General features: G+C 58.6%; 1 protein-coding gene across 1 annotated transcript in view; it reads right to left on the reverse strand.

The window, feature by feature from the left end:
- Positions 1-229: 229 nt before the first annotated feature.
- Positions 230-19,948, reverse strand: part of MAP6 (microtubule associated protein 6) — a 67,877-nt gene continuing 48,158 nt past the window's right edge. The window contains exons 2-4 of the mRNA XM_062196730.1: positions 18,386-18,599; positions 16,381-16,577; positions 230-1,937 (exon numbers count right to left, since the gene is read on the reverse strand). Of these exons, the coding sequence (XP_062052714.1) occupies positions 371-1,937; positions 16,381-16,577; positions 18,386-18,599 (1,978 nt within the window). The 3' untranslated portion in view covers positions 230-370. The remainder of the gene's footprint in view (positions 1,938-16,380; positions 16,578-18,385; positions 18,600-19,948) is intronic.

Below are 19,948 nucleotides of genomic sequence, written 5' to 3' on the forward strand. Positions count from 1 at the left end.
AGAGCTGGCCTGGAAGAGGGGCAACCGGGACAGAATCCGGCACCCCGACCGGGACTAGAACCCAGTGTGCTGGCGCCGCAAGGCGGAGGATTAGCCTGTTGAGCCACGGCGCCGGCCAAGAGGCCTAGCCTTCTCAAGAAGCCTGGCCCTTGGATGAGACTGAGCCCTTGGCAAACAAGCATCACGCCGAGCTGTACAGACACCCAGACAGACAGACGCAGGGACACCACTGAGCCAGGGGGCCAGTTTTATTAGCTTCCAGCAGGACAGTAGGGCACGTTTCATGCAGAGTAAATGTGTGTCTTCCCTGCCACCGGCAGGGGAGCACTTCCACTGCCAGCGCCTTCATGGGCACACCGAGGCGTGAGCATCAAGGGGAACCCTCGAGATATTCTGCGTGGGGGACAGTTGGGATCACGACTGGGGGTGGAGGTGAGACAGTGGGCAGCTGAGGGCCCCTGGGCCCTTGAGTCTTCAGAGGTTCAGGGACCACAGGACCTGGGTCCTTTGCAGGTGCTGGCACCAGAGGATCTTGATCCTGCAGAGGCACTGGGATGACAGGAGCTGGCATCTTCATGGGCTCAGGGACCAGGGGACCCGGGTCCTTGGCCGTGACAGTGGGGGCCTGCATCTTCACAGGCTCGGGGAGCAGGGGACCCGGGTCCTTGGCCGTGACAGTGGGGGCCGGCGTCTTCACGGGCTCTGGGACTAGGGGACCCAGGTCCTTGGCTGTGACAGTGGGGGCCTGCATCTTCACAGGCTCGGAGACCAGGGGACCTGGGTCTTTGGCTGTAAAAATGGGGGCCTGTGTCTTCACAGGCTCGGGGACCAGGGGACCTGGATCCTTGGCCGTGACAGTGGGGGCCTGTGTCTTCACAGGCTCGGGGACCAGGGGGCCCGGGTCCTTGGCCGTGACAGTGGGGGCCTGTGTCTTCACAGGCTCGGGGACCAGGGGGCCCGGGTCCTTGGCCGTGACAGTGGGGGCCTGTGTTTTCACAGGCTCGGGGACCAGGGGACCCAGGTCCTTGGCCATGACAGTGGGGGCCGGTGTCTTCATGGGCTCAGAGACCAGGGGGCCCGGGTCCTTGGCTGTGACAGTGGGGGCCGGTGTCTTCATGGGCTCAGGGACCATGGGACCTGGGTCCTTGGCCGTGACAGTGGGGGCCGGCGTCTTCGCAGGCTCGGGGACCAGGGGGCCCAGGTCCTTGGCCGTGACAGTGGGGGCCGGTGTCTTCATGGGCTCAGGGACCATGGGACCCGGGTCCTTGGCCATGACAGTGGGGACCTGTGTCTTCATGGGCTCAGGGACCATAGGACCCGGGTCCTTGGCCGTGACAGTGGGGGCTGGCGTCTTCCCAGGCTCGGGGACCAGGGGACCCTGCTTTTCCGCAGGTGCCGCCGCCACAGCATCGTGACCCTTCAGAAGCTCTGAGATGCCTACTCCCTGGTCCTTGGCTGGCTCGGGTGCCACTACACCTCGCTCCTTCACAGGCTCAGAGACCACGGGGTCTTCCTTCTTCACAGGTGCTGGGACCACGGCACCTGGAGCCTGCAGGTTCCCTGGGACCGGGGGCTCTTGGTCCTTGAGAGGTGCTGAGCCCCTGGGACCCTGATCTTTAGCAGGTGCTGGAACCACGGGGCCCTGATTCTTCACGGGCTCAGGGCCTGCAGGCCGGTGATCCTGGGACGTGCTGGAACCTTGCTCTGTAACTCCTGCCGCGGCCACTGGACTTTGATTCTTTGGAGGCACCGGGCCCGGGGAAGCTTGGTCCTTGACTGGTGTTGAGATCACAGGGCCCTCCTTCTTTAGGGGCCCAGGGACTGCACGACCTTGATCCTTGCCTGGTGCTGGGACCACAGGACCTTGATCCTTGCATGGCTCTGTGGCTCCAGGACCTTGATTCTTGCTTGAGTCACTGGCAGGTTGGCCCAGGCTCCTGCAAAGGAGAGAGAGGCGGTCACTGTGAGGGCAGAGCTCAGGCCAGGGACAGGGCAGAGCACAGATTGCCCGGTGGAGCCCAGGCAGCGCAGCTCTGGCCGCAGAGCCAGAAGGAGCATCTGATTTCTGTCTTCTTGGTACAGAACGTGGGATGGGGGTGGGGGCAGGCTCAGGGATGGGTCATTCAATGTGCTTGCCAATTGATTATAACCTGCACGGTGGCACAGGGTGTGTGGGTGACGCCCTGGTGAGGACGGCAGGACTGCAGCTGGCCTCAGAGGCGTCCAGGGGGCACTCCACCCCGGCCCCCACACCTTCCCGCAGGGTCGTTGGGCCCTCGTCTCAGCTGTTCGCTCAGGCTGCTCCTTCCTAGTCCGTCTGTAGTTCCAAGTCACCTTCCCCTCCTCCACCCCTTGTTAAGGGCGAGGGTCCACCACATCCTAGGACTCGAGGAAGGTCCCTCTGCTCCCTTTCCCCAGCAGAGGGGAAAAGTGCTTCATCGCTGATGTCGTATGGAAGAGCTGGCACACACTCAAAACCAGCCTGGCCTTCCCTTGTTTCCTGATTATAATAATGCACCCCGTTACTGCCAGCAGCACCCCTACTGCCCCTCCCCGCCAGTTGGCTGGGCTCGCCCTCAGGCAGTGGCAAGGCCCTGGCCCCTCACTCCCTCCCCACTTCCTGTTCCCTCTCCTCAGACCCTTGCCCCCACAAGCTCCTGGGCTCTTGGGCTGACTTTGCTGCAGTCACAAGTTCAAGCCTCTTACCAGCTCCTCCCCGTCTGTTCTACCTCCCCTGCTACAGCCACACAGCCTGGTCCTCGGCCCATCCACATTATGGAGAGCTTGTGACAGCCCTGACACCCACAGGCAAACACTGGTGCGCCCCCTGGCTGACGGCTACACCCTCACCGGCAGGCCACTGAAAGTCACCACTGAGGAATGGCCTGGCTCAGCCAGCGTCACGAGCCCTTGACACCCTTGGCACACCCCGCTTTCCACACCCTTCTCTTCGTAGCTCACGTCAGCCACACAGCGCCCCGCAAAGCATGCAGGGAGCACGCCACGACCCCTTGCCGCCAGATGAAGAACCGGAGGTGCAGTCCGGGGCCAGGGCTCTTCCCCGAGGAGCTGTGACTACTGCTCCCTTTACACCTGCTAGCAATGCAATCCACATGCCAAAAACCGCCTGAGCAGTCTTCCCGGTCCTGTCAGGCTTCTGAGTAGGAGCTGCTTGGTGACACTCTCTTAGCTCATCACGGTTTCATCCCCTGGGCCTCGAGTTTGCCATCTGTCCACTGGGTACAGGGATATCTGCTCAGAGGTTTAGGATGACTACAGGCTGTGCACATCAGGCACCTTGTCCCGAGAACTTGTTAGGGGTTATTATGGCTGTGTACTCAGAGTAAAACGACACAGATTTAGCTTTTTCTTTTCCTGCCCAAGAGCTTTTCCCTGTGGTCAGTGTCCTGAGCCAGCTGGGCCCAGTGGCACGGGCAGCCTGTGCTCTCGGCTTCCTCACAGGGACCACGACGCGGGAGCAAGGCTGGCTGCCATCACTAGGACTTCGTGTTGGAGGAGCAAGCCGGGCAGGGCCAGCAGGAGCACGCAGTCCAAGGATGGCATTAGCACCTCTCCAGGCCGGAGCAGCAAAGTGAAAACCGAATCAGAACAGAATCAAGCAGAAAATCGATGGGCTGTGTCCTCTGGGGTTGGCAGCTGAGCTGGCAGAGGTCATCCTGCCGGGCGAGGGAGCTGAGATGGGACAAGAGAAGGTGACCGGGGCTCAGCTCGGTCTCAGGGGCTTACGCTGCAGACCCCACCCCACCAGCAGGATTTGGGACCAGAGCCCCCTGCGGGCACGCAAAGCATGAAGAAGGCCAGCCCGTGGCCTGAGGCAGAATACACACATTTCCCTGAGTATGCGCAGCACCATCTCCCGTGCCAGGCCCTAAATTTCTACTGAATGAGCCAGCTGTGAGCACAGCCCGAACATGTGTGGAAACGTGATCCCACATTGCTGTGTTTAGTAAACTTTCTTCCTTGGCAGGTAAATGTCTTCAGTCATGGGAGGGCTTAGAATTAAGATAGAAATGGTGAATAAAAGCAAACCTCAAATACTACTTTTTTTGTATTAAGTTTAGGAACAATATGTATAGATGTAGTTCAGAAGTATTTAAAATGTTTAACATAACTGGGCATATTAGACTGTCTAACAGATTAGCTTTGTGATTCAATATAAAATGAGTAAGGGGGGGCAGCATTGTGGCAGAGTGGGTTAAGCTGTTGCCTAGATGCCAGCATCCCCTATGAGCACCAGTTCTCGTCCCGGTGGTTCCACTTCTGATCCAGCTCCCTGCAAATATGCCTGGGAAGGCAGCAGAACATGGCACAGATACTTGGGCCCCTGCCATCCACATGGGAGACCTTGTGGCAGTCACACAGACGCCAGCCTCTCAGGCTCTCAGGCTCTCAGGTGGGGAGGGGAGACTGGCAGAGCCCTGAGGGACCGAGGGAGGGACAGTCAGAGAGGTCTTTTCCTCGGGCACAGAGAAACTCGTGGGGGCTGCTTCAGTTTTAGAAGTGAATGGTTAATCTATAAAAGTTTCAAAACAAAAAAACACCTGGTAACATGTAAATCTCTTTTGAGGAGCATTGTATAATGTCCCCATTCCCCTAAATGCCTTCAATTATAAGTCACTGAAAATAAGCAGGGAAGTATAGTGACAGGGCCGCCCCTCAGAGGGGAAGCTGGCGCATGAGGCCAGCTGCTCTTGGGCTCGGCCCACCTGCACAGCCTGGGCCAGCTGTGAGTCCTCTCTGGCACAGGACACAGCCCCTTCCACTCCCAGCCTGAGTGCCTGAAAGCCCTAACCCCTCAGAAACTGGAAGGATCTATCAGGCCTGCCTGAGAGGCTTTGGGCAGCTGGTCAACCACAAGGACCTCTGTTTCCCCATCTGCAAAATGGGGATAACAAATTCTGGTTCTTGCTATCTGTGGAGCACCTGGGGGTGTTCTGGTGAGCAAACTACAGTCCTAGCTGCAGTACTGGTTTGCCTCAGGGTGCCTGGAGACAGGCAGGCTTCCTGCAGCCCCTCCTCCCATCATCCTCTCTTGATGTTTTGTGTTCTCCTGGGACTGCGGCTCTCTTTCTGTTTCCTGGACTGCCCCCTTTCACCGCTTTTCCCTGTGGAAGCCGGCTTTGTGCTGGGAGGCTCGGCTCAGGCCTCACTGCCGCCTCCCAGGGTCTCTCCACACCGTTTGGATCTCATTTCCCCGGCAGCACGATTTCACAGTCTCTCTCGCCACATCGGAGAGCTCCCCGATGCTTGATGAGCCGAGACGTGAGCTGCCCGAGGGCAGGCTGCCCTGCTCCCACGAGGCCCGATGCCATCCGCAGCACAGCGGGCCCAGAGGAAAGAAATGATTGCTGCTGAAACTTGACTCACAGTCCCTCCATGCCCCCTCGCCCTCAAAACCCTCAGTCTGTCCTTCAAGCCATGGCTATTTCTGCTCAGAACATTCGCTTCTTGACAATCCCTCGGCCCCTGCTTCCCTCCCTTCCTCCACAGCCCCACCTCTCTAGGCTACTGTCACAGCCTCCCAGCGGGGGTCCCCGCACCGGCTCTCTCCTGTCCACCCTCTCACAGAAATCAGAACAGCTGTCTAAGACGGCAAACCCGATCCTGTCCCATCCCTGCTGACACCGTGGCTGCTCCTTGCATTCGGAATAAAGAGTAAGGCCCCTTATACCACCTAACTCACTGCCACATGCGGCAAGCCCAGCCCTCAGCCCCTGGGCCTCAGCTCGCCCCGCTCCTTCCCATGCACGGCTTTCCCGCACGCTGTCCTCTGCCTGGAAGACTCCCTGGCTCCCTGTGCACCTGACCTGCTCACCCCGCAGGCCTCTTCCAAGAGCGCGGCCCCACAGTGCGGCCAAGGCCCCTGCTGCGAGCTCTCCCTTAGCCCAGCTACCTGCTTGGGTTCTTCTGGACTAAGGGTCCCCCGCTAGACTGAGCGGTTCAGAGCGCACAGACCTTGACTTGCACAGCATGGCACACTCTGGGCCCAACCCTCAGACACTTCACGTTCTGCCGGCTCCCTGTTTCCAAGGAGACAGTCCACGCCTGCTGAGCACGCGCTGACAGTCTGGAAGCAGATGACGGAGCCCTGCCCAGACCAGCGGGAGACAAGACTTCCTTCCCTCCCCCATCCTGCCCCGGCCCACAATTCTGGTCTTACAATCGCCCTACATGCTATTTCGCCTTCCCACATCGTCTCCCCTTGCACCATGGAACTTGGGCAGTGCGCCCCGCTTGGGGCCCCGTCCTTGCAGCCCTGCCTTCTGGAGCGGGAAGCCCGGATGGAGACAGCAAGCCGCATTCCGCAAGCAGCGACTCTGGGAAAGGCGGGGGTTCTCTAACCTACAAGATTTCACGCAGCGTGGAAACAGCCTGATAGGAAGCAAGTCCTGGCTGTCGCCCTGGCATGCTCCTGGTATACAGGTGACGTTTAGTCAGTGTCAGTTCCGGGCAGGTGATGTTCCCATAGCCACACCACGAACAGGCCCCGGTCCAGGACTGAACCCTGGGCCTCTTGACATCCCCGGGGCAGGTGGCAGGCACGGAGCCTGGGGGGCAGGAAGGGTGACAGCGAAGAGCGTGAGCTCATGGCTTTGTTTCTGCCCAGGTTTCTCAGAGTCCTAACCCCATGCCGGGAGGGCAGCCCCCCGGGGGATCGCCACAGAAACCACGTTGCAGAGGCTCAGTTCTGTAGGAACTGTAGGTGACAAGAAGTTCTCAAAACAAGGACTCGGGCTCTGCCTCTCCCCACCTTCCCCAGGACTCTGGCAGCCCCTGGATTGGCAGCGACCGTGTCATTTGATGATCGTCTGCGTCTCCCACTAGCCCCTGGGCAGTCCTGGTCATCTGTGTGGCACAATGTCTGGCACCCGGCAGGGACCGGTGGGAGTCCTGTAGGGCAGCTGTGTGGCTTTCTCTCCCTATCCTCTTTGCTCCTTTATTCTTCTTCAGACAAAACCAAAGGAGCCCCTGCTGTGTGCTGGGCTCATAGCCAAGGATGCCTGGGGGGCCCCGCACCTGTCCACACACTGCACAAACACAGTGCCACCAGCTGGGCCAGCACCTCCACCAACTCGGGCCCAGCGCCCTCAGCAGCCTGGGTCTCTCCTAAGAAGAAGGGGCTCCAGGCTCCCTTCAGAAAGGAGCAGAGACACCCCTTGGCTGGACAAGTCCTCCCTCCCTGTTTCACAAACCCACAGCTCCACAGAGCCCAACAGAACCTGACTTTGAGCCGGTGGCTCCTCTCCACTCCCCACAATGATGGGATTTGTGCTCTGGGGCTACCTTTTCGGGAAGTGTCACACACTGCCAGCTCCTCCCACCTCCTCCCCGTGGCCTTTCAGGTACCTGCAGGGGGCAGAGACGTGTGCCCTCACCTGGCTTCTCTGGGGGACACCCGCCCCCACCGCACTTGGTTTCCAGATTGCTCCGCTCAGCACACCTCCGTGGGCCCATCCCTCGGGAGGTGTCAGCCTCAGAAGAAAGCCGTGCTGCTGGCCTGCTCTCCACACTGGGCACACCTCCACCTGGCGTCTATACCTTCACTGAGCAGCCCTCGGCGGCCCTGGCTGTCACCCTGGTATGTCACCACGGCCACCCCAACACCATCCCTCCCTGACTGCCCAGGAGCCTGCTCCTCAGCCACTGCAGATTCCATTCTAGGGCCACTGCCTCCTCCTTCTACGTCCCTACAGCGCCCACCGCCGCACCCCTGCAGCAGCAGGTGAGTTTGTAGCTGTCTCTCTCTCACCCAGCCTTCACCTCTTTCCTCCCTCTCCCTCTTCCTCCCCCTCTCTCCCTTGCCCCTCTTGCTTGCTTCCTTCCACAATCACTTAATAAATGCTTACTCTGTGCCAGGCCACTAACTGTGCGGGAGAATCAGAGAGCTCTAGCGCGGCCGGCACACAGTAGGGTACGTACATCCCAGATAAGGCGCTTTAGAAAGCATCACGTGAAACCCAATTCTGGCCAGCGCATCGACACGCCGTGCAAAGCCTTTCCTATTTGTGACTGCCCTAGCACCTTTTCCAGTCTCCCCAGTTAACAACATCTCTTCAAGGTTTCCTGGAAGGACTTTCTAGAAGATGCCATTTGGTTCTCATGGCAACCAGACCCTGTAGGATAGGGGTCTTTCTCACTTTCATTTGCTGGAAGTAGAAATGGCTCAGGAAGGGAAAGTGAGTTGCCTGAGGTTACACAGCAAGCGAGTGGCACTGTCTGAGGCTCAGCGGAGGAGCGCTGACTTCTCTAAGATCGTCCCCATGGCTGTGGCTTCTGAGACATTCCAAGTTTGCCCACAGATGTCTGAATGAGGTCTGGCTTGAGCCAGCCCTGACTGGTTCTGGCTGGAGCCAGTGACTTCTGCAGATCCCAACTCAGAGTTCCACCCTGCATCTCCTGTCCAGGACCAGTTTGTTTTAGCCTTTCTTGCACCCATTACATACCGCACCCCTCACCCACCCCGACTCCAGCACAGACGACAGCCCCGCCCCCGGCCATGGCATCCTGGCCCAAGAGTGCTCTTCCACACTCACACCTGTCAGGCCTACCTGTGTGGCTGCCAATCTGCCTGCCAGCCCAGGGCACCCAGAGCCCCCCAGCTGGGGCTCGTCACCACGGCAAGTGCAGCCGGGACCACAGCGAGGAAGTATGTTGCCACCACAAGGCTCAGTTCTGGGCAGGGGAAGGCGGATCGTGCTGCTCCAGCTCAGCCCTGTGACCTGCACGTGACTCGCTTTCCAGATGCTTCCGAGCGAGTGAGGCTCGGCAGGAGGAGAGTGTGTCTTCAGGAAGACGCACATCTGCACAAGAGGAGTCCCAGAGATGGCCCCCAAACCTGGACCAGGAGCGGGTTCCACAGCCATGCGCCCCTGGGCTCATACCCGGCTCGCCACCTGCAAGCCGCGTGGCTTTGTTACTCAATCGCCACATTTTGAGTTCCTTATCTGTAGATGAGGTTGACAGCCACAGACTCTCTAAACTTATTTGAGACCAAGCCGTGAAGGCCAAATAAGAGCTCATTCCTTTCTCATGAGCTGTGGCCACTCTGCATGCAGAACCGGCCAATCCAGTGCTGGGGACAGAGTCCTCGTTCTGACCTTTCTCGCCGCTCTGGGGCCCTACAAGCTGGGGTGTTCTGAAGGAGAGGGAGACCCCTGCCCCAGGGGTCTGCGTGCAGTGGGGTGGGTATGTTTTATTTTTGCTGTTGTGACACACTTTTTCTGGATTTGACTTGCTAAGGAGAAGTAAAGAAATTCCCAGTTGTGTCAGAAATTTTGTAAGAAGAATCCTGGGTGGTTTTAACAACAAGAAGGCAAAGCCAAGGGCGTGCCTGATTGTCTCCCTGGGCTGCTGGCAATCTGGCAATCTGAGATTCCTGCTAACGACCCTTTTAAAAATGGAAAGTGCGGGGCCATGGCGCCAACAGAAAGGGCTCAGTTCTTGCCTAACCAAATCCTGGGAAACTGCTAATCAACGTTTGTCCTCCTCCAACCCCATCTGAAGCAGAGGATGGGGTCTCGGTCAGCTCATCAAAGCCAGTTTCGTGTGCCAGAGGGCATCGATTCGATGGGTGTGTACCTGCAGAGGTGTGCTCAGCCAGAAGGGGCCAGGGGCGGGGCTGGGGGGATGGGAGACAGGGCCTCAACAGCCAGCGCCAGGTGGCATCGATCTCGGCTGTGGTGACCCAGAGGGACTGGGTTTGTCTCACGTAACTCCAGCTACCAAACTGGGACCAAGGGTAAGAAACTGGGCAGCAATGGCCAGCAACATGGCCCATGAAGTGGACCGCTGACCGGGAGCTCCACTGCCCAGCACATCTGCATGTATCCCTGTGGGACCATCACAGCTGTCCCCTGCATCACAAACAGGCGTCACCTGCTGGCAGTACTCCCACTGCCCCAAACTCTGGAAACAAACAGATTGGCAGTCCCTCGCTGGCTACACTCTTACTCCTTTGACTTTGGGAACCAAATCCTTTTGGAGAGGGATGGGTATTTGTATTAGTGCTATCTAAAGACAGCAAGACTCAGGGGAGGTCACACAGCCAAGGTCACACACAGGCGAGCTTGGGCTTAGAAGCAGGCCTGGGAGGAGAGCTGACCAGGTACAGGCAGGTGGCATCTCTAAGAGGAAATGTATAGTTCTGCCTGCAATGTCACTGACCCTACTTGGCCTGCTGGCTCTAATTGCGAGCCCTTGCCTCTCTGCCATTCTGGTTAAGAGCTCTGTGCCAAGCAGGAGGGAGGATTAGTCAGTCTCTTAAGATCACCCTATAACCAAAAGTCCAAGGTTTTAGGAAGTCAAGACGGTTTAGAAACACTGGCTCCCCAAAGTACAGACGCCTGAGGTTCGCTGGCCCTCACAGAGGCTGCCATTGTAAAACCGGCCGCTGCCTGCTCCCGCTCTGCTCTCGCACTGACCTCCCCTGCTCTCCCGTGGGCAGGGACACTGGTTGGGCAGAACAAAGCCTTGTGGCAGCACCATATTGGATGAGGAGGCAGACGGTGAAGATGGATCGCCATTCATTCGCTCACTCGTTCACCCAACAAACACTTTGGAAGACATTCCGTGTGGTAGGCATGGGGTTGGGGGCTCGGGCTATGGAGGGGAGCACGGTGTAGCGGGGGCTGCACACATGAGCAGATGACACGAGACATGTGATAGGTTCCAGGACGGAGACACACACGGGGAGCGTCTTACCCAGCCTGGGCGGTGCGGGAAAGGCTTCCTGGCGCGGTCCCCTGAGCCGAGTCCTGGAGGATGAGTTAGCCGGGTGAGAAGCAGGACTGAAGGCATTCCGGGCGGGTGGGGAAAGGCATGGAGGTGAGAAGCAGCATGGCGCACTGGGGAACAAGCTTCTGCAGGCCACAGGGAGCCCGCGGATGGCTTAAAGCAGGGTGTGACATGGTCAGGTTTGCACAATGTAAAGATCCCTCCAGCAGCTGAACCCAGCGGCAGTGGCAGTGACTGGCGCGTGTCAGCGCGCGACGCTCCCGCGGCCCCAGCCGAGACGTCTGGGGCCATCTGTTGAGATAGTTACATATGATGCCACGTTAGCAAGGGACCGGGGGCCACGCGCATGAGAATGAGGCATGGAACTTAAGCTCAATTCCACTGTTCGAAATCCAAGGCCCAGGAGCCAGTGCTCCAGGCAACGGATACTACGAGTTTCCCTTTGGCAGCTCTGGTGCCCAGTGCGTTGCCTATGACTGAAGACCCTGCGGGACCACTGTCTGTAATAACCACACATTGCAGTCACCCACCCAGGGAGCAGCATTCGATGCAGCTCAGGCACACGTTTGAGCCAGGTGTGTGCCAGACCCGATCCAATTCTTCCTTTCCCTCGGTGTGTAAGTGGGTCCCAGGATGGAACGAGGATCCTAGGTGAGCCTGGGGTTGGGGGGAAGCCTGCAGTGGCCCACCCAGAGCGTGGCACTGTGGGGCAGGGCTTCCTGGCTGGCCCACTTCCTTCACATGACACAGAAAGACAGCCTCAGCCTTCCACGCACAACAAGCTGGCCAGGGTGCTCCCTGCCTGTGAGCCCCCTTTCTTATTTGCTGCCTGGGGCCAACAGCTGCCCCACAGCGTGAGAGGGGTTCAGTGGGGGCAACACGGACAGAAGGGCCTTGTAAGCAATGAGCAGGTGCACACAGAGCAGTCCTGGCAGGGTCTGTGGACTACAGGGACTTTGATGGTTGGAATTCTTGAAAAGCGATCTTTCTAGGATGTTTGCCTCAATCAAGTTCACGTTCTACTCCTAGTTAACTGTGTGCCCATCTGTCAGAAACAGGGTGAACACAACCCTTTCAAGTGGACAGAGGGAGGGGAGGGGGCTGCAAGGAGGGTTTCGGGCCCGCAGTGAGGTCCCTACGACCGCAATCATTCCCTCCCCACTCTGCGCCTCCAAGGTAGATAAAGGTCCCGGATCTCAGAAGAGGACTCCGAGGCTCAGAGTTTGTGAAGGGCTTGCCCAGGGCACTGGTAGCTGCTTGAAGCGCACTGGCACTGTTTGCCAGTGGTGGCACCACAGACATCAAAACCCACAGTGAGGGTCATCCCCCCCCCCCCCAAGGAATGGGCATCAGAGGGCAGAGAGTTGGGGGTTGGGCCTCACACGTGGTTCTGCAAGGGTGAAGTCTAAGGAGGGTGGGCTCGCTTCCTTTGAGACCGCGGCCTCTCCCCTTGGGCGCTTTACCTGCAGATGGGCCACAGGCTACCCCGTGATGGGAATGTTAAAGGCACTGCAGCAGTAAAAGGACCTTGAAACCCCAGGGCATGCCAAAGGCCGGGCACTCTCCAAATACGGGAGTAGCAGGGGACAAACTTTTAAACCCTAGTGAAAAAGGGAGAGGGAAGGATTTTTATTACAACAAACTCTAAGGAAGAATTAAGATGCATTTAATTTAGCAACGATTTGGAAAGCAGAAGGCTGGCTTTCGTTTGGTTTCTTACAGATGCACCGCCTGGGGTTCTGGGCATCCCTAGGGAGCAGGTGTGCGTGGCCGCAGGTGAGCCCGGAGCAGGAGGGGGCAGCGCGGGCCTGGCTGCCGAGGCTTCCCAGCGCGGCACCATGCGCGGCCCCGGTGCACTCTGGGCAGAGGGAGGGGGGATCCCGCGAGCGGCCGCCCACTCCCGCAGCGCCGCCGGGCCCTGGTTCTGCGAGCCCTGCCACTCCCCAGCCTTTGCCTAGAACCTCTTGGTGCCGTGTCCCCCACCCGGAACCTGGGCGCACCCGGGCGGGCGCTGACCCCTGCACACCTTTGCACTCGCAGCTCCCTCTCCCTGGTGTGCCATGGCCACCCCCAGTTCTGTCACCTGGTCACCACCTGTCCGCTGAGGTCCTTCCTGTTCCACGGAACCAGCTAGAAGGGACTCCTCCACTGGGATCAGAGACAGCCCTCAGTCATCCTGGCTTCCCCAGTGCCCAGCACGAGGCCTGGCACGTAACAGGTATTCAGTCAGGAGGTGTTGGAGAAATGCAGAGTCTGTTTCATCCCCAGTCCGCAGCCCCTGCCCCTGCGTGCCCTGCGCATCCACACCCCACCACGGTCCAGGGTGCCTGCCCTCTGCCATGCAGCCTTCCACGACTCCCCGCCCTGGGTAGGCAGAAACCTGCCCTTCTCCTGAGCGTGCTACTGCCAGAGCCACTGTTAGGCATCCGGGCCTGTCTAGCGGCTAGTCCAGCACCCTCATGGAGGCACACAGCTGACTGCCGCCCCGGTAACCCACGCTGAGAGCCAAGCTCCTGAGGGGGACCTTCCAGAGTAACCACAGGTTAAACGAGCAATCGAAGGCGTCAGGTCCTACCAGCAGACAGGAAGGGCGTGGGGAGCGAGAGCCTGCCTCCCCAGCGGCAGGGCGGCACCGGGCGCAGGTGCTCGCTCCTCGCGGCCGCGTGGGATCGCAACGTTACACTACCTTGTCGGCCAGTGCGTGTCCCGGTCCGTCTTCGCCTTTCCCAACACATAGCTCTGAGTGCTTGCACTTAGTATCTGAGAGGCGCTCTACAGGGGTCGAGCTGCATTACGGAGGAGCCCGGAAAACGGCGGGGCACAGCTCATCCTGGGGAGCGGGGCTCAAGTGGCAAAGGCGGCTTCCTTCGCCTACTCGGCGGGGCCTCGCCAAGGAAATAAGATCAAGAAAGGAGCGTTCGTCTTCAGCATTTATTGGTAATCGGAAAAACGGTTTGTTGGTTGGTTTGTTTTTCTGAGCAAGCACAGACCACAAGCACGTCACAATCAATTGGCTATACATGAATATTTTTGTGATTCTCTCACTAACAGCAGGAATGAAATAGCACCAAGAGAGGTGTGCGCTACACATTAACATAGACAATCTGTGGTATACAACAAAACCCAGGCCACAAAATCGTAATTAGACACTTCCTGTCTGCCTCCAGGAGGTGAAGCTGCGTGGTGTGGACTGGGTGTCAGCACAGGTAGGGACCCCAGAGCTGGGCCGGGGCGGGGGGTGTGCGTGCAGCCTTGGGGTGTTTGCCAGTAGGTGAGGCGGCCCAGGGGAGTATGGGAAAGGGAAAGGGATGGTCATGGGAGGTGTGGTCACCTGCAGAAAGGTGACACTGAAACACTGCCTGGGGAACCAAGATCCCCAGTGTGTCTGAGGGCCAGCAAGCTGGCTGAGTTTTCTTTGTGACCAGCAGAAGCTGGAGGAAGTCTCTGGCCTGTGCTGCGACACATTCCCAAGTCAAGTGAGCTACAAACAGGGTTTTTTTTTGCTGGGGGTGCTAAAAAGAAGGGGGCACGCACAGGTGGGAAAAGGCATCATGCAGCTCACTGAAAGCCTCAGGCTGGACAAGGCAGGACACTCAGGCCCTGGGGCTGCGGGTGGGAGCAAAGCCCGAAGGCCCTGGAGGCAAACCAGACTTTGGGCAACTCCAGCTCTACCTGGTGACAGGGCTCAAGTCCCGCACAGCCTCCGGGGCAGCAGCTGTGCCTCGGGTAAGTGAACGCCCAGTGAGCCATCTCCTACATACTGTCAATTCGGGTTGACCTGAAGTACAGAGCACACATAATTATCCTAGGGAGAAGTCCCAACTGTGCCAGCGTTGACCTATCTGTCTGACTGATGCCAAACCTTGTGAGAAGGAACCTACGCGGGCGAACACTCCAGGTCTGGCTGGGGTGGTCAGAGACTGCACCCAGGGTCACTCCTGTCCTTTCCGGGTGGGCGTGCGGAGCTTGGGATGCTGACATGCCTGCCTTCCTCAGCGCCTCCCCTGCCTCGCGGTGCTGTCCCCTGAGGTAGAAGGGAAGGTGGCAGTGGCCAGCCAAGCCCCTCGCTTCGAGGAGTCCCGTTCCACAGGCACATGCTGACTTGATTTGCCAAAGATTTTGCAACCAGCCCCAAGAGGACAAACCGAATGGTGGAAGCAGAGACTTTGCTGCTCACAGGAGGAATCAGAGGGAGCTGAGGGGGCAGGGTTCTGTTTCCCTTAAACACAGGGGCGGGGCAGAAAGGACTTCTGTGGCCAGGGGCTGAGGCCTCCGCTCCCCATCACTCTTATGACAAAAGCAAAGCAAGCCTGGCGAGAGGCTTGATGTCACACCATGGCCCGGCGTTTCAGAACGCTGGGGACCACGAGGACTTCGGGGACACGAGAGAGAACGTGAGCTGAGCAATATGTACACATCACGTTTGCACAGACAATTGTTCCAGTAGATATTCTGGGTTCTCCTCACAAGCACTGGGGTGCTAAAACTCTTCACAACAACTCCCTAAAATTCCTACAGCACAATTCTAGCACAGCTAAGGTGGCACCTGCCACTCCCAGGGCTGCGGCCGTGTGCGCGTGCACACACACACACACACGCACACATGCACCCACACTTGACACAGAATACACTGAGAACCGCTTTTCTATTCATTACTAAGATCCCCAGGGCTCCCCTAGGCTGCAGCCTGGTCACAGGGGACCCTCTGACCTGAGGCTCTGAGGAGCAGGCCAGGAGCTGCTGGGGAAGGGAGAGCAGACGTCACTACACCTGCTACTACGTTCACATCCCACCTGGGTTTTGAGGAGACAGAAGGCCACGCCCTAAGTACACAGCCCTACACCTGCAGCTCCGTCCCTCAGTCACCTGCGCTTTGCAGAGTGGGCCGCACCGGCGAGCCAGTGTGCAGGGCTGAGCAGAGGAAAACTGCTCTTCCTGCAACATCTGGAATGGACCCTGGCCTTGCTGTGGTCACCTGTGGCCAACTGATGGGACACTGAACACAGACACATGTTTCTAACAGAAGCGTCTAGGAGAAGGTTACTTCACACACACACACAACTCCATTTCACTGACATTAAGGCCAAGGTGGTTTTACCGCTTTTTCATCTTTCCATCATTTGTTCTTTCCCATTGCTGAAGCCCAAGCTGAGCTTCAGTGGCACAGGATGATTCTCTGAACCTCAGAGAGGAACACATGCACCCAGATTTCAGAATCGAGCAGGGACACAGACCGTGCGGAAGAGAGGACGAGAGCCTCAGCCACCTGCCCGCACTACCAGGAAATGTGCTGGGCAGCCAGCTCAGGGGCCTCCCGCCTGCCTTCCGCACGAGCATGCGGTCTCCGGGGCTGGGGGCCCGCAGGACACAGGCAGACAGCGCTGCTTCCTGGTGTTCCAGGGGCCTGGTGGCCTGGCCGCCTGGGCGGCCCTGGGAGGAGGCGTGGCCCTCAGTGTTAGAATCTGCGGCTGAAGAAAGCCACGCCCAGGAGCCCCTGCAACACTCAGGACCAAGGCAGATGAGAAGCCTCTAATTAATTTTGTGGCCTTTTTTTGTTTGTTGGTTAAGGAGAGAGGAGAGAGAGAGAGAGAGAGAGAGAGAGAGAGAAAGTGCAGTGAAATTTACTCTTTCGCCTCAGCCAGTTTATTGTTCATCTCTTTGCTTTGCTCCTTGTCGTCGGGTTTGGCGGCGCCGGGGCCCTCTGCGCTCTTTTTCTTGGCGGCCTGGCCCGACACCACCTGCTTGTCTTTGGCCTTCCTCGGAGGCTTATGGCTCGCTGAGGTCTTTTTTGGTTTGGAACTCTGAACACTAGGTTTCTCCACCTGCACGGAGAGATACAGACAGACGGCAAATACAGAAACAGAAGGGGAGGGAGCGGGAGAGAGAATTGAGAGAGAAGACATTCCAGTGTTAATTGCAGGATGACAGGAGAGATGGGGTTCGGCCCTGACGGAGCCCAGTGTCTGCTGCCGGTGACCTCCTACCCAAACTCCCCGGCCAGTCGGCTCAGCATCACCGCCACCGGCCTCCTGGGCTGCCTCGTCCTGCCAGCCCTCCCCCAGGGGCGAGGTCCTCATTCGGCAGTATCTCCTGCCCCTCCCGGTGGGAAAATCGTATGCCTTCACCTTGTTCAACTCGGGCCCGGGTGTGTGACTTGCTTTCGGCAGTGACATGTGAGGAGCGACGTGGGTCACCTCCGGCAGAGGCCTTGGGAGCCAGCCTGCACTTGCCGGCGTGCTCTTCCCTGCTGCACAGACAGACGGAGGAGGGCAAGGCCAGGGCTGCAGGGCGCACTGATGCCGTGTCCCAGGCAGGGCAGCCGGGAGCCCGTGATCCTGCAGCCTGTGCTAGCTCCCTGGTTCCGAGGGCAGAGGGGCAGTGTGCTCCCCGGGATGCGTTATTTAGGCTGGGCGTGTCCGGTGGCAGCCCAGCCACCAGCGCAGAGAGCGGAGAGTGGCCGGCCGTCCCAGGCCTGCTCCACTCCCCGGAGCTCCCTCCTCCAGCTGGGCCCTTGCTCTCAGCACGCAGCCTTGCCTTTTCTTTCTCAGAGCACTCCAGGGCCTCTGGCACGAGCCCTTAACATGGTATCCACCCCCCAACACACACCCCAATCCATCTCAGGATTTAATTTCCCCAGTGTTCCCCTTGAATCTTCTTTTGCCCCAAGCCAAGCCCATGTTCTGGGTGCCACCTCATCTGCGTGTGGACAGAGCTGCCCTTAGGCCCCATGGGCTGGGTCATTCTCTCGCTGAGGTCCAGTGGCTTTGTCAGCCCTGCCCTGTGACTGATGAGGTAAACCAGTTGTCCTTGCCTGCCTGGGCCTCAGAGCTTTCCATCTGCAACCTGGAAGAGTCCCAGGCAAATGGGGTTGGTGAGTGACCTCACCTAGGAAGTGGCCCCAGGCCAAACGTAGTTCCACTGACTGTGAGACTAAAGCAGAGGGAAGCCCATCTCTTTAGGGTCGCGGGCAAGAGGAGCAGCCACAGAGCGAGCCAAGCTGCTTGGCGAGCGGGCGTGACTCCCGTCCCTCTGGCTGCGTCTCAGCCCTGCTTCTCCAGCTCGGCTCGTGAGCCAAGTGACATGCCACTAAGGCAGGGAAGCGTCATGACAGAAAACGACGGAATCCACGCTCCCAACCTGCTCCTTTTGGTTAACAAGTTACTGGGAAAACGCCTTGCAGCTGGCGTGACAGGTGTGTTGAGAACGGCAGGCAGATGACGTTTGCAAGGGAGGAATGAGAGGGCAGGCGGTCTTCAGGGCCTGGGGAGGAAGGAGGGGCCAGTGGCTGAAGCCGGCCAGAGGAGGAGGCAGGGCCAGGGCGGGCGGGGAGGGGCCTCGACCCCGGGCCAGCCCCGCGGCGGGCAGAAGCACAGCTACTTCAAGCCACGGGGATTTGGAGCTCGGGGGATATGGTTTCTGCCAGGTTCTGTCTGGATTTCTCAGACTCAGAGGCTGGGTCTCGGGAACTCTGCCAGCCACTCAGCTGCTTGGGTTTTAGGCACTCTTCCTTATTAACCTTTGCTTTCGGAACAACAGTTCCTGGGGAAATGCCATGCGCCTCAGTGTGCTGAAGAGACAGCCCCTCGGGGCTCAGGCCCCCGCCCCCTGCAGTGAGCAAGCTGGGTCTCACCTTCGGGGGTTCCTTGAAGGGCTCGCTGTAGAGGCTGCGTATCCGCCTGCGCTCCGTGCCCTTGGCGTCGGCCGCAGTCGGCTTGTTCGCCTCCCCCTTGAACTGGGCACTGTAGCTGGTCTCGTGAGCCATCTTATCGTCCGGGGGCTTGTACTGAGACTTGGCTTTTATCGGCTTCACAGGCTTGATGTCCGTCCAGGCTCTGAATTCATTCCTGTCCGTAAAGAAAGTGACAGGAAACGTCATCTGCCTGGAAGCAGTGATCCCCACCCAGGGCTGCAAGCCCGCGGGCTCCCGGGCAATGCTCCCAGCACCCCGGGGAACACGGCCGGCTTGTTGGCCTCACGCTTTCATCACGAAAAGTGCAACCCTCCCTCCTGCAGAGTGGATCCACGCAGTGGCAACAGCAGGAGAGCCTGGACGAAGGCCAGCCCCTCTGACCCACGCCGCGTGAGGCCAGACAGGCAGTTCTAACTTTGGGGCCTCGGTCTCCCACCCTGTGACGTGAGACTGAGAAAACTCCAGCCATTCAGTCACTCCTGAGTTCATGACCCGAGTACCTGCTCCAGCCAGGGCTACAGAGCTGTAAGATTCAGTGAGACAGTGTGTGAGGCCTGCTGCCTGTCCACTGTGGTCCACCAGCAAATGGCAGTCCCCTCTCTGCCTGTCCTAGAAGGCAGATCCTTGGATGTCCACAGTCCTGAGGGCCAGTCTCCCCTGAGTAGCAGAAGGGTCCCTTCCTACAGTGCCAGCACTCCGACCATCTTAATCATCAGATGCCAGTCCTCAGGCAGGAGAGTCTTCCTGTTCTCCGTGGCGAGTGGCTAGAGGTGCTGGCCCTAGTGGCCCTTGGTCTTTGCTTTTTTGGGTCAACATCAATTTTCCTCTTCCCAGCAAACCGTCTCCTGGTTTCTCATCAGCTGTTTCTGGTCTGGGCTGAGCTGGAGGGAAGATGGCTGACAAGGTTCACAATAGGGAAAGATAAACGCCGCTGTTGATGGAGTCCACAAGGAGCCACTCTATGTGCTACACCCGTGGGGTTGGATGCAAAAGCTCTGTGGCTCCGGAGAATCTTCCCTGAGTCTGCTTTCTCCTGGGGCCAGGAGAAGGAGGGGTGGGGTGGGGTGGGGAGTGGTGTATGAATGGTGGTAGAGTTGGGTGCTGCCAAGACCTGCCTGCACCCTCACCCATCACTCCCTTCCAGGGGACTCAGAAATGAGTGCCTCGAACAAGGAGGCAGGAGGAAAGGCTTAGGGGTTCAAGCTCCAGCAGTCTCAGGAGCTGCACAACAGCCCCCCCTTCCTCACCCCTCAGCTATAAAATCGAAGAATTAGGTCCTTCCAATGTCCTTCTCACTGTGTGATCCACTTAGCTGATAACAGCAGTTTGGCAACGCTGAGCCACTTATGGGTCATTTGATCACTCTTTTATTCATAAAAAGATCTATCTATTTATTTGAAAGGCAGAGACAGGGAGAGACAGAGAGATAGAGAGAGAGAGATCTTCCATATTCTGCTTCACTCCCCAAATGGCAGCAATGGCCAGAGCTGGGTCAGGCTGAAG

The sequence above is a fragment of the Lepus europaeus genome, chromosome 7, assembly GCF_033115175.1.
Source record: "Lepus europaeus isolate LE1 chromosome 7, mLepTim1.pri, whole genome shotgun sequence".
Lineage (NCBI taxonomy): Eukaryota > Metazoa > Chordata > Mammalia > Lagomorpha > Leporidae > Lepus > Lepus europaeus.